The 14849-nt window shown below is 41.1% G+C and overlaps 1 protein-coding gene across 1 annotated transcript in view; it reads left to right on the top strand.

Annotated features, from left to right (window-relative positions):
- Nucleotides 1–222: 222 nt before the first annotated feature.
- The window catches only part of DNAJC1 (DnaJ heat shock protein family (Hsp40) member C1), a 114968-nt gene continuing 100341 nt past the window's right edge, over nt 223–14849 (top strand). Inside the window, exon 1 of the mRNA XM_075419506.1 lies at nt 223–455. Coding sequence (XP_075275621.1) covers nt 300–455 — 156 coding nt within the window. The 5' untranslated portion in view covers nt 223–299. The remainder of the gene's footprint in view (nt 456–14849) is intronic.

Here is a 14849-nt window from a genome sequence, read left to right as displayed (position 1 = left end):
CGCGCCGCTGGCACGCCCTCGCGCACCCGCCGCGCCAGCATCTCCCCACCGCCCCTCCCCCGCGCCCCTCGACTGCGCGAGCGCCAGCCGTTGCCGGGGTACGTGACGTCACAGCCTGCGGAGGCGGCGATTGGCCAGGCGGAGAGCGCCCCACCCACCTCCCCCCGCCGCGGTGGGACTCGGCGCCGGCGGGGCCGGGCCCGTCTCCTTCCCCTTCAGTGCGGAGCCGCCGGCGGGGCGTGCGCGGCCTTGGCGGTGCCTGCTCGGCCACGTCCTCGCCGCCGCCGGGGCGGGGGACCATGGCCCGCCCGCGGGCCGCGCCGCGCCTCTGGCTGCTGCTGCTGCTGGCGCTGGTGGCGCCCCGCGCCCGCGCCTGGGACAGCGGCGACCTGGAGCTCTTCGACCTGGTGGAGGAGGTGCCGCGGAACTTCTACGACTTCCTGGGGGTGCAGCAGGTGAGCGGGCCCTCAGGCGCGGCCGCCCCCCGCTGCCCCGCTCCCGCCCCACGGGCCTCGCCTGTCACTGCCGTCCCTGCCGCCGCCGAACATGGCCGGCTGGCTCCCCCCGCCCGCGGCTCAGGGGTGCTGGGCACGCCGCCGGCCCCTCGCCTTCGTGCCCGGCGCTGTCAGCCGCCTCCTGCCCTGGCGCGCCGACGGCTGCCCTGCTCGGCCGCTGCAGCCCGGGCCGCGCCGTGCCCCGGCTCCCGAGGCGCTGGGGAGGGCTCCGGTCCCTTCCCCAGCCTCTTGCTTCCCTCGGCGGGGGCTTCGATCTCCTTCAAGTGCTGTTCAATTTTTTTGCCCCACCGTAAATCAGCCCGCCCTCTCCCGCTGCACCGTTGTGCGTTCCTGCTGCCTGTTGCTCTTCTGAATAGATCTCTTTTTCTCCAAAAGCACCTACGGCCAGACAGAAGTAGCTTGTGGGCTTCTCCCACTTACCGTTCGTGTCCTGGGTATGGCTGTTTCTCATCGTCCCCTCATTCTGCATAGCTGCTGGTTCCTTATCTTCTTAAGGTTGTGCATCACCGTGTGTCGTGGCTCCTCTTTTCTCTCACACATGCCATGTGGTAGACTGGGGATCTTTGCCATGGTAATGGCTTGTAGATTGTTGTATTTGTTTACTTTCTGTGTGTCTTGGTTACTGTGCCTGGCTTTCACCTCTATTTGCTAGGCAACACTTAATTATCCTAAAGCATTTATTATGCACCTTCGGTTAATGCACGTGTAGTCAAGGCAGGAGCTCGCATTCTGAACACCTTTATCCCATGTTTCTTGTGTATGTTTTAGATGTGGGTGCTGGTTTCGCTGCCCCTTGGCATCTTCAACTTGTATCATTTGTCCTGACTCCCCCTTGACGGCCTTCCTCATGTGTAGATACTCTGCTCTGTGTGTGATCTCACCTGATCTCTCTTCATGCATCATAGCAATCTTCCATCTTTCTTCCAGTCAGTAGTCATCTTCTCAGTAATTAAATATGTGATTCTTAGTAATCTATTACTTCACCCAGAGTCCCCAAAAGACATTTTGTTCTTTGTCTCCTAGCACTTCTACATTCTGGGGAGTGATCTTGCTATTCAAATGGCTTCCCTGACAACCTAAAGTTTATTCTGATGTAGTTCTTGTACTTTTTGAGAATAATAGTTGTATTTTCAGATGCATTTCATGAGGGCTGTGCCTACGAAGAGAGGGAAGGTGTCTGCGGTATGTAAGGGTCCTGTTTTGGAAACTACCGGCTGTGGTTGTTAATGATAGTTTGGGGATTCTGAGTCACTTTCATCTTTTTCTTTCTTTCTTTTATTCCTGCTTAAGCATCTGGTGTTAAGTACTGTGGAATACCATCATATATGCAACACAGCAAATACTGCTGCTCAAGTTTCACTTTCATCAGCCTAAAAAAATAGGTTTTAATTCCTCAAAGGCGATTTTAGTGTTAGATGATATAGGGGTATGAAATTTTGTTTCAGTTAGTGATGTTCAGGTCTTGTATGCAACCCTTTGTTAATATCTTCCACAGTCCTTTTTTCTAGGGCTGAATCTGTACCTTGCACAATAAGTTTAGCAAAATATACTGTGACTTTTAGCAAGCAAATACTCGGCAAGTTCACACTTCTACTCTACTGCTAATCTTAATGGAGAATGTGAATCACTTGTAATGTGCAAGCAGGGAAAAAGTTGGTGGAACTGCAACACAAATGAAAGTAAGTTGTGTTAGTTATAAGTATATGCTAGTCACTCATGATGTCATTACAGCCAAAACTTAAAGTCTAATAGTATTAGATGCTTTGCACGTGCAGCAGAATATACCTGTGAGTATAGTAATGGAGTATACAGTGTTGAAGTTGAGCTTCAACAGTAATTTGTAAGCCTTAGAAGGTGCTGTGTAGGTTTACAGGTTCTTCTACACTGTATCCTTTCTTTGTTCCTGCTGTTTGTTTCTCCAGCTGTGAGCTATATCTCAAGCTTCAAACAAGACCCCAAAGCAGGGTTCTGACTTGCAGTGACTCAGTAGGTAGCTGCAGCCATTTAAATTACTGTACGAGAAGGGTAACTGGTCTTGTAACAGGGTCAAGGGAAGTGCACAAACCTCAGGTGTGCCGTATCCTACCTTGCATGTCTTAACACAAAACTGCCTTTTACCGTAATGTTTCTGTGTGCTGTTTGCATATTCTTTCAGTTTTCTGCTATTTTTTAAAACTATGGTTTAATGGGATGCCTTTGACTAGAGTGCTGTGATTAACCTTTTGTAGTTCTGGTGCTAGTTGTTTTATTCCCTGTGCTCAGGTGGTTTTTTTTGGCATTCTAGCACAAGAGGGACAGCGTGTGTGTGGCAGTAGCCTTTGAGGCTGTGCCTTTGGACTGTTTCATAATCTTTCATTCATCGAAGCTTGCTTTCCCCTCCTCCCCCCCTCCATAATCCTCCTGGTGTTCATTGCCTTGTATCATGTCCTGATAATCCCTTCTTCCTTCATGTACTTCTGGGGGAGGGCGTACTTCTCCCTTATGCAGGATGTAACTTCTGCGTCTCAGATATGGATGCTCAGCCATGTTTGTTAATGGTAGTATATCAGGGCTGCCAGATTTTCTCTAAATATGTCATCTTGTGTTTTGAAAAAATATAGGGAATGACTTCAGTGCTTCCTTAAAGCATTAAATCATCTTAGGTTTTGATGGGAGAACTGTGGTACTGGCTGCTTGTTGAACCTTGTATGCCATGTCAGAAACCGATGTTGACCTCAACTGACAAGGTGCAGAAGGCATTGTGGGAAGTCCTGTAGCTCTGTAGCATGCTTTGATGAAGCCTCCGGCTGCTGGATTTTTCCCTGGGATTGGAGAGAAATGATGATTGATATTTTTTTTTTTTAATTGTTCTGTTGCTGGTCTGTGCTTGCAGCAGTAAGGGTTTTGCATTTTATCTTTTTGAGGGCCTTGTGGAAGCATCCTGGCATTGTCGGGTAACTGTCATCCAGCACTGGCAGGGTGTTAGATGTCTGAAGAGCTGCTGCAGTGTTTTCTGAGATCGGTGACTGAGATAGAGGATGATCTAATGGAAGCAATTTTTGTTGTGAATGTGGAATGACAGAGGAAGAGTAAGATTGTGACTGTCCTTAGTGTTTGACTTCAAGGAGGGGTTGGCTGAGAAATTTACAAATGCTCAGAGAATGGCTGAGGTTGGAAGGGACCTCTGGACGTCATCTTGTCCAACCCCCCCAAGTGTTAGGGCTGAGCACCAAGATGAAGTACCACCTGATTTTTATACAAGGACACAATCTATCTTATTTGTTAATCCATCAGATCTAATGGCAACATAGCATATATAAGAAGTTTTGCATTGTTATGTTGTTACTGTTGCCGATCTGAACAATTTGGGAATTGCTCTGCCTTCCTGTGTCTTTGGTTGTTTTTAAATTGATGATGTGATTAAGTTCAATGGCTCATTTAAAACACTTCTGTTCTCTAGAAGTTTGACCTAGCAGAATGGGGAGATAAGATAACCTTTGGCTTGAGAAAAGATTACACTTCCATGTCCCCCAGGTGGTTACTGAAGAAAACAGAATCATAAATTCTTGACGGATCAGATGTAATAATCATTTCAGTAATCACTTCAGTATAGCCAGTTTCAAACTGACAAAGGGATCAGGATCAAACAGTATTCATCTAAAAACTCAGATGAAGCAGCAGAATTATTACCGAGTCTGCATAGCCTCTGGTTTAAAATTAGCCTGTTATCTGAGAATGAGAACATTCAAAGGTGATGTCAATTTTCTGGAAAAATCCCAGGAAGATCTGGGGAGCTACAGGCTTATAGGGTGGACAGACAAACTGATCAAGTTAATTTTATTGTCTCTTACAGCTTTCAATAGCTGATACCTGCATAAATATGATACACTCTGGATGAATCAGCTTGGCATCAGTTGAAACTGTGGATCTCCTTGCAGAAATATGCTTTTGATTATAACTGTTTATATGGCTTCAAGGGAATTACCTGATGCTCTGTGCTTTTTGGCTTGCAGTAAGGAAGCCTTTTGAAACTTTGTCATATGGTTTTTGGAGACAAGGGATCTGATCAAGAAATTTTTGGAAGTGTTTATTTGTTTGTGAAGATGTTAAAATGCATGAGCTGCATTGCTACAATTGGCCTGTGCAGAGCAGTGTGTTATTTATCAGTTAGGACCAAGGAATTTCTGAATAAGGCTTTGGCTTCTACTGGTAATCAGATAAGGGAGCAGGCTGGTATTGAAAGTTCTGCTAGGTCTGTGCAGTGTATGTTAGCAAACACAGAAAGTTTCTCCAAGTGCCCTTGGAGGTAGTAGAAGAGGCTCTGGGAGCTCAAGTTCCTGAGGGAGAGTTAACACATGGGTGGGGCTTGCTGGCCAACGCTGTGGATAAGTATACAACCCCTGAAAGATGTTGAGAGAGATGTTTTCTTCATTATTGGCTTATGTTTTCATTCTGGAACAAGATTTATTTTGAACCAGGCTCTAATCCGTTCATGTGGTTTTACTTCAGAGAACTAAGAGCACTGTATCCATGTCATTGCTAGATGATGGGTTTGCTAGTTGATGCTGCATCACAAAGTCAGAACTGCGTGTACAGAACCTGATTTTAGTACTGTAGCCTGTGAGAAGATGGTATGTTAGCAACTCCAAAAAAGTGCAAGACCTAAAAACCAAGGAGTCAGGTTTCTTTGGCTGTGGGAAGCCGCAGTCCATCTAGATGAGCTGGATGTGTTGGACTAACAGGCTTCTTCCAAGAACACTGGAACAGAGGAGCTGTGTGTACCTTGACAAATAGCAGGGTCTGACAGGATTGCATCTATAGAACACAACATTTGGTTCTGAGGAGTTGGTGTCCTTACTGTTTGCATTTCAGGGATTTTTTTTTTGTTGCTGTTGAACTAATTCCAGGCTAGCTGCATGGACTCAATGGCAGTTTGTGTTGAGGTGTGCTGGTTGTGCTACTGATTCTACATCTTGCAGTATAATTCTATCCAAAAAGAGTTCAGTTCATCCACTTCAGGACCGCTTCATGATACACAGTCAGTGGGTACAGTAAGGAAGTTTGCTTTACATGTGCACTCCTGGTCTGCGCTAAAAAAATTGAGGTAGATGCACCTTTAAGACTATAGTTTATAGTAAGTAGCTGATAGTGAATTTTACCTCTCAGCATTGCCCTGTAAGAACCTTACCAGGAATGAGCTCCACAACAAATTGTGTGGCTTTTATGGTATTACAAGGGATTATGAGAGACTTAAGAAAATTCTCAGTAATAGGTTTTTGCGTAGTCTGTTTTATACAAGTGTATTGACTGATGACATGCAACGCGTCCATCACTGCAGTTCTGAAGTTGTGAATTCATACGTTATACAAGTAAAGTTCTTGAACACAGACTTGGTATCCTATTTTTCAGAAAGCATGGCAATCTCTGAAGCTGTCAGTGTTGTATTGTCTGGCACTGCCGTAGTTCTGGCTTTGAATGGGTCACTGTCTAGGAAAAAAAAAACAAAACAAACTGATTTGCTGTAGAGCTTCTTGAGAACTTTGAGTACACAGAGTGGTCCCCTCAAGTAGGAAGAGGCATGTGAGGGAGAGCTGCATCTATTCAAGGAATGCTCTTAAGTCTTCATCAAGAACAGCCTACATGTACCCATACAGGTTTTCCATCTTCCCTGGCAGGCAAGGCGCACGTAAGGAGGACAAGGAAGGAGAAATAAGGAGGGATAGCTCAAACTCAGCAGTTTGTTTCTTAGTCTTAGAGGCAAGCTGAATCACACTTCAAAGACTTATTTTGGTTGCTCTTCTAACACTTAAGGCTGTTCTCCTCCCTGCTGCTTTTTAAGGTTAACGTATGTGGGTGCAGTGTTACTAAAATCATGGAGTGTGCATCATCTGCAAATGTTTTAGAGAAAATCTAGGTTGGTAATACTGCTTCAGTCTTCCAAGCTTTGGAAGTATTTGATCTAGTGAGGTACAGCTTCACACGCATGCAATTCTGACATCAGTTTTTCAGATGATTGTGTCAGAACTGTAAGCTGTAGGCTTTTCTTGCTTTATTTTGTAAGATTATTTTGTCTTTGCATGACAAATAGGATATTCGCTGTGACCTTCAAAAGTCTTTTGCCGTGAAGTGACATGGAGCCATGTAGCAACTTGATATCTCAGTTACTCATGTTTGAGGAATCAAAAGTTGTTTGGCTAATGATTAAACATCATGTCTAATGTTGTAAGCCTATTTCAAGATTGTTTTCTACTTCTTGTTCAAAATATCTGTTAAGGAGGTCTAGTAGTTGTGGAAGGCATCAGATTTTAATGCACTGTCAATCACAATGTCAGAGTTCTCAGTCAGAAAGATGAAATATATTTCAACTTTCTTGCTCCAAACTGTCAAAAATAATTGGCTTCTGCAATACACAGCTAGGTGATAGTAATAGCAGACCTTGATTTGGACAGTGAGGGATCTTAGTAATTCCTGAAACAGTACATTTCTTTTAAGTGATGGATAAGGGAGGGGTTCTTCAAAAATTTTTTTTTTTGGCTTGAAGAATTGGCTCCAGTTGCGGCAGTTACAGCCGAAAAACCCCCACAAAGCCCCGAAACATACGGTCAACATTGAGGTGGTAATAGAGTCCATTGCACTAGTTAAAACAAAAATAGCATCAGAAAAATGCAGATATGTTTCTAGTGGCTTTAGCTGTAATCTCAGTTCATACCATAAAAGTAATTGTGTGGTTTTTTCTCAGTAAGTTATTGAGACATTATTCTGCATCGCTTCATGGTTTTAAATTTCCTATTTGATTCTGTTACTTATGAGTAACATGGAAGTGAGATTTCCAGCAGTTCTGGAAACTCTGCTTTTCATAAAAAATGTAAATTCTTAAAATTATGTGAGGTCATTCAGAACAAAGAACAGAAGTTGTTCTGAACAACAAAGTTGTTCTGAACTACAGAGTAGTTTAATTGTCCACAAGAGTCACCATAAAGAAGCACTTATGGTATCTGCTCAGATTTGTAGCTGAGGATGGTGCAGGATACAGGTTTTTGTGTGTGTGTGTTTGTTTTGCTTTTTGCTTTCTCTAACAGTGCTGAACTTCCAGGTAAGCTGCTGATACATAATGTAATCCATTCTGTAAGTACCCTGACATGTATCATGTATGCATAATGTTCCCTGATGGTTTTTGTTCACATTTGTTTTTGTTCACATTTGCTGCATTTAAAAATTATCAAGACATCTAGACTTGTAAAACTTGTATTTTCCATAAAAATGGGTTTTCTGTATTGTTTCCTGTTAAATTGCTGCTTGGATGTTGTCCAAAGAAATCCAGGGACTCTCTGCTTTCATTGTTAGCTCCTTTCTTTAAGACACAAAAGTGTGTTAGAATTGACCATTATAAGTAGTTTTAAAGACGTTTACTGTTAACTTTTCCTGACAATTCATTCATATACTTTACTGATTTCTTTCAGATTATATTTTTCTTCTTTCTTGCTGTGTAGAAGGACATACAGCAATAGGAAACTACTGTGTTTGCGAACCCAAGGGAACTAACAATATGTAAAGTGCTCTGAAAAGTATATAACAAGAAGTCCTTGATATCCCCCCCCCCCATCTGCAGCAGCAATAATGTTTCATCTCTTCCTCTCTATACTTCCCACTTCATTAATCCTTTAAGGATGTAGCTATAATAGCTTGATCTTCAAATTGCAGAAATGAAAAATGGACTGTTTTCCTTCCTAGAAGTTCTGTATTTGACCTGTAATTCACTAAAGGGAGTGACCAATTTCTTGGTGAGGAATGACAGGTAACCTGTGCTGGTGGCCTCTGGTGCTTACACAAGGCTGTGTGTTTTCTGCTTGTTTTAAATGTATGTGCCTATATTGTTATCTAAAGCAGCCACATAATTAATCTAACATACAGTTTTGTAAATGACTTCCTAGTGGGCTTTTTACTACTTGACTGCTGTGGATTGTGGTCATCATGTTTGTCTGTAAAGCTGTGTAAAGAAAAATCTTAGAGCCAGCCTTGATTTCATTCTGTTGAATGGTAAACCTTTTATGCTCCATTTAAAGTAATTTTACAATTAAGAATAACACAGTTTTCTAATCAGATCTAGAGAAAACTATAGCTTTAAAGGAGGTATTTGGAGGTATCTGTGGTGCTATTTTAACTTGGTAAAACTTAAAAAGTAAAATGAGAATTCAGCATATAAACTGTTCCTTAGTTGGGTTGGTGCTCCTTGTGCTCTCAGCAGAGCCCGTAACAAAGAGCCTGTGGTGCTGTTGCACAGCCGAGCCAGTAAGAATGTGAGTATAAGCGGTAACAAAGGAGTTTTCATCTATAAGAATAGGTCTGATATTATAATGAATAAAAGGAGGAAATTAATGTATATCTGAAATGTTTTGGTTTTCCACAGCATCCTGGTGGGCTAATGAAATTCATGTGGCATACGAAAACCTGCAGTTTTGCTTTTGATTTGCTTGTTAGTGTTTGTGCTTTTGCTTAGCCATATGCTGTGCCTGTTAAAAGTTTGTTTTTCTCAGTTTTGGGTTCCTAAACAGTAGTTTTCTGGAGTTTTTTTTCTGCAGCCTAAAATTGTTGCTTTTCCCTAGGTTACGAGGGGATCTGGGGTTTCTGGGTTTCTTTTTCTTCTGGTTTCTCTGTCCATCAGCTTTGGATGTTACTAGCTCTGTATGAAAGTGATTGTAGACAATGTTATGTATGTGGCAATGTGTTGTACATGTGTTGTATGTTAGTTATGCAAACAATAACACAGTTTGAATGTAACACTTTAAAGCAGGATTGTGTATGACTGGGTTCTCATCTGATGGGTTGCTTTAGTGCAAATTTCTTAAATGGCCTGACCGGCAGGCCTTACAAACTATTCTTAATGTCAGAGAAATGAGCGGTGGAATGGGAAGAAAAGAAAATTCGTAAGCAGTCCCTCATCTCTGCTAGATCCAAAATTCTTCCTTTGAGGTGTTCATCTGGAAAACTTGCAGAGAAAAACAGAAGATGCATAGGAGCTGCTGAAATAAAGTCGCTGTGCAATCTTGTCTCTGACTAAAGAGAAAAGGAAGAACTAGGGGAGTCTTGCTCTTATGCATCGGCTGTAATTCTGAAATGCTGCTATCTCCAACACTGTAAAATGCTTTTGCTTGTTGAAGGAAGCATTCAGTGCTGATGAGGACATGGGAAAGCTGTGAAGTAGCCTTATTATACTGATTAGGGGTGAACAGCTTGTCCTTTAAGGGGCAGTAGTTGCTTTTACTTACCCCTGAAAATACTGCAAATGATTCTGTAGTCTGATCGATCAATGTTTTATTAAATTGCAAACTGATTTAGACTAGCTTTTATATTTGATAATCACCATTTCATAGTCAGTGATTCCTGCAGTGTTCTTTTATGGGATATAAATGCTGTGATGGGAGAGTAGAAGAGCCATATGCCATTTAATTTTGTAACAGTTTACAATTATATTAGTAATTGCTTTACTGGACACTGTGTCTAACAGTGCTACTACAATGTTACAGCAGAAGGAAAAAAGTCTGTAAAATTTCCTATATGGAAGCCTCTTACCGTTTCCTGTTAGGAATTATTTAAAATCTTATTCAATGGAAAGGAAATATTATTCAATTCAAGCACTTATTCATGTTAAGTTATGTAGTACAGACACCAGTAGTCCATTTAGTAAATCTTTTTGGTCTTTGTGTTTTCTGGTTGAGTAATACTAGGTGCTTAACTAGAAAGCTGTGTTAATTTTGATGGGGAGGAGGGGAAGCTAAGAAAAAAAAAAATTAAAAAAAATCCAGTCCTCTGTTGGACAGATAGAGACTAACCTGTCAATGAGTTACTGATTTACTAATTTCCTGAATCGCTGATTTATGCCTTTCACACACTTAAACTTACCTTTCTTACCTACAAATGGATATGATTTATATACACCTTAATTTTCTGGTGGAGATGCAGACTACTGGTTAGTGAACTCAGATTTAAGAGCAATAGCTGAAGTCGATCTGTAGCTTACTGGTTTCCAGGGCCCTGTGATTCATGGGTTGAAAATCACTCTCTGTCTCTGTGTAGTTAGATACTCTTTTGATCACTGACTCTGTGCAGTTAGATAGTCTTTTGGTCACTGGTCATACCTATTTACTTTTTATTTATAAATTGTTACCTTTTTCTCAGTGGTGTTATGTAGTATGGTTTCTGAAGAGGATTTATTTTTTTGATAAACACATATAAGTTAAGAAATAATGATTTATTTTTAATGTTATTTACAATTGAGAATAATAAACACCTTTGCCTTGTCTTGATTGCAGATGTTTAATAATAATCTAGTATGGTGTCTCAAGGAAGGGATCCTGGTGGCTGTGAGGGCCTGACTCCATTCCTAGTCTTCTGGTCTCTGGTTAGGGCACCCCTCCATGTCATCCACAAACTCCTTGGATGCCTTCAGGGAGTGCTGGATGATGTTAATATGCTTTGGTTGGTTTCCACACTGGTTTCTTATTATTTGTCTAGTTCTGTATAACCCTTGCACTTCTTTCTTGAATGAAAACAAGAAAGCCAGTGGCAATAGATGGTGTTAACTTGGGGAGAGTATGTGCCTGCTGTACCTCTCAGCCTGCACAGTTTTTGATCAGTAATGTTAAAAGGTGTGTTCCTGGTGGTACCTTTCAGTCAACTGGTGCTGTACAGTGGATTTAGAGAATGGTCAGCAATAGCGTTGGGATTGCCTAATGATTTGTAATTGTCAGCTCCAAGCTGTTCTGTGTAGGCGTGGTCCAGTTTAAGGGGACAGTCTTACTGGTGCTGAATCTTCTCTCACTTTTTTGCTAGACCACTTGGTTTGGCATTCCCTCCCTAGTGTCTGGTATCTTCCCAAAATGTGTAGTGTCACCTATGAACTGTGAGATTTCGCTGCATACTCTACTCTTCAGATTGTCATTGAAAGTGATGAATAAAGCCAGTCCCAGCACCAGTCCCCCAGCAGGAGACCTTTCAGCTGCCTAGTCTCTGCCTTGAAAACCAGCCATTAAACCTTGCTTTTTGTATTCTGTTCATTAATTTTCCATTTGTAAGACTCTTTCCTCCCATCCTGTGGCAAGTTAGTTTCTTTGATAACCTTTGGTGTGGAACCTTGTCAAAGGCTTTTTCAAAATTGGTCTGTACTGTGTCTGCTGGACCTCCTCTATCCTTACTGATGCACGCTGAGGACTCGAGTGGGTTGATGAGGCAGGGTTTCTCTTTGCAGAAGCTGTGTAACATCTTTTCCAACAGACCGCATTTGTCCCTGTCTACAGTGAATTTATTTTTGTAGTCCCTGCTGCCTTTAGTAAGGATGGATGACAAAATTTCCGGTCTGTAATTCCCAGAATCTCTTCTGTGAGTTTATTTTTTGTGTATGTGTGTGGATGGGAATCACACTGCAGCCTGCTAGGTCCCTGGTGGCAGTTTTTTGCAGTACTGGGTTACCCTCTTACCTGCAGGTCTGCAGCTTTGTATATAAGCATCATTCAGCAATTCTGGGTGAAGGCCGTGGTCTTGGTGACTTCTTAGCATCTAATAGATCTGTGTGGAGTAATATGCCTGTATGTTTATTTCAAGTCAAGTTAGCTTCTCTTGACCTGCCTACTACAAAGAATGTGTTGGTGTGGGAATCTCTTGAACATCTCCAAAAGGAAAGACTCGTTAAATAAATTATTAAATTGCATGGCTGTAGCTTTATTCCTGAATGAAACTTCATAGTTTCATCATCAAGCAATCTGTAGCTAGCATCCTGGTTTTGATTACATTTAAAGAAGGAAAAGGGTTTTGAAAATCAAATAAATTGCCACTCTAGTTTGCTTAGACAAATACAGAAGTCTGTATTAACAAGTTACAAAGAAGTAGTCAACACGAGTTTTTAGCTATACATTCCACAATTTCTACTGGAACTAGTACAAAATCCACCGTGTTGCTGTTGTAGTTCTTGATCGTTAGAAGGAAGAATGGCTGCTGTTGCGCAGTTTTCCTGTTCTACTAACTGCTACACATGTATGATTAAGCATATTTTCTTAGGAGCTCAGGCCTTTAACAGATAGGCAGAAGGAGTTCAGAAATACATCATCTGCTTCTAGTCACTTTGCTTTAGTAACTAGCATTAACTCTGTAACATCTCAGTCTTGGACAATAGTTCTCGTTTCAGAAGGTAAAATGGAGGGCTTGGGTTTGTATTAGTACTTGAGTTAAAACTTAAGCGGAGTTGGGTTTTGGGTTTTGGTGTTGTTTTTTTCTCCTTTTCTTTTTACTTACTGTTCCTTTACACCACAGTAATTCTGTGGGTTTATTAATTCCCTAGCAAAGTTCTTACTGTGATGTACTTAAGTTTATTGTTTTGGAAACAATGAGATTATTTTACTCTACTTATCCTGATTCTGATGGTACGATTTCCTAGCAAAGTCTCTGCTCATTCCTGATGGTTTAAGCAAGATTTTGGTATTGCTTTGTTTCAGTTCTATAAATCACTGTGAAAACTTAAATTTTTATGTTTTCTATCGAATGCTAACATTGTGAGGAGAAAGACATGACAGGATTTCATGAAATGCCCTTACTTCTAGACATTTTTAAAAGATAGAAACTTGCCAAAATAAAATATGCAGCAGGGAACTTGTTTGAAATGCAGGAACTTTAAGCAAACACATTAAAGCTGAAAAGTTGTATTGAATAAAACGTATTGAATTTCAAGGTTTTAGTACAGTTCTTTAGTGCACAGTCAATTTTCTTTTTCTGCTAAATAGAGTTGATCTGTTTATTGTTCAGGGACCTGATAAACTCGTACTTCTAGGTACTATGTAAAGTAATTAAACCCTGTATCTAGTTCTACCCATTGCTTCCATGCTGTGCATGTGCCTTGACTAACATCAAGAGATGTGAATTCAGGGTAGACCGGGCTCTTTGCTAATATCTGCATATCTGAAGTGATGCACTGAGAAATCAAGTCTGAGAACCCAAAGAAACAGTAACTAGAAAAAAGTATGGGGTAATGAAAGACTAAATCAGACTGCGTTTTCTGTGAAGTCTAGTTTTGTAGGTATGATGTATTTGGTGCAGAGTTCAGAGGGACAATTTCATAGCAGAGCTGTTGGTGTTGAATATTTCCTATTTTGAGCTGCCTTAACTGTTGGACCTAGGATTGTCCCATGTAGGCTCCAATTTGTCATAGTACAACACCAAATTGCAATATATAGGTGCAAGACAACATTTTTTAGTATTGCAGATGATTTTTCACACATGTCTTAGCTTTATCTTGATTTTTGTGTAAAACCATATTGTTTAATTCTGTCAGTCTCTGAAGATGTAAGTTTGAGTAGAATATTTAAATCAAAAATGTTTAGGTAATACTACGTTCTCCTGATAAAAGGGATAGGGTTAGAGGCATGCACTTGAAGTAAAAATCATACCCTAACAATAGAGAACTTTAATCTTGATACTACACTACCTATTTTAAGCCATGATGTTTTAAAGTTCAGTACAAAACATTTTTGCATTCAGTACAAAACATTTTTGCATTCATTTTGTAGTATTTGAAGTCTAGAAAATAAATTGGGAAATAAACTTTTTGTTTAAAAAATGCTCTTGTGTAGACTGCCATTTTGCATTGCAGAATGTCGGCTTCTCTTGTAAATGTATTTGTGAATATAAACACTGCTTAACACTGACTGTGGATATCCATGTTTTCATTTGCAGGTACAATTTCATTTGTCTCCTATGTGTTTGCTTTCCTCAAAGTTCAGATTTTTAACCACTGCCACACGCCCCCCGCCCTTTTTTTTTTTTTTTTAAAGAAAACTTGTCTGGTATTTATAGAACTGTTGACAAGGGGCATGGTATCTTCTTAAATTTCTGACCTATATAAAGCAGAAGGCTGTAAAATGTGAGTTTCTTCACTTCTGGAATACATAAGATGCATTCTTATAGCTTCTGTGCACTTTTCTAACAGATTAACTCGAAGACACTGTTGTTGAATTAACTGTATCCCATTATTATCAGGGTATTGGTTATCCTGTCTGCTGTCATGAGATATGAGCGCCTTACATGACAGCTGGTTAGACGTGATCAGATTGATCCTATGGCTAGGAAAGACACTACCAGACTAGGCTTGTTTCTGAAATTGATTTCTCAGTCAGGATAGAATTGTATCTCGATCAGGTTTTCAATATTTTGCAGTCCAGCTAAGACAAATATACAAAGTATTTCCCATTCCAGGTGCAAGAGTAGAACTTGCTATTAGCATAAAACTCACATTCCACGCCCCCCCCCCCCCCCCCCCCCAACTTGCACAAGGGTTGCTTGTGGAGTCCCAGACTGTTTGGCTGCAAGCCT

Source organism: Opisthocomus hoazin, chromosome 4, assembly GCF_030867145.1.
Source record: "Opisthocomus hoazin isolate bOpiHoa1 chromosome 4, bOpiHoa1.hap1, whole genome shotgun sequence".
Classification (NCBI taxonomy): Eukaryota; Metazoa; Chordata; class Aves; order Opisthocomiformes; family Opisthocomidae; genus Opisthocomus; species Opisthocomus hoazin.
The sequence above is the reverse complement of the archived record's forward strand: the minus strand, read 5'-3'. Positions and strand labels throughout refer to the sequence as shown.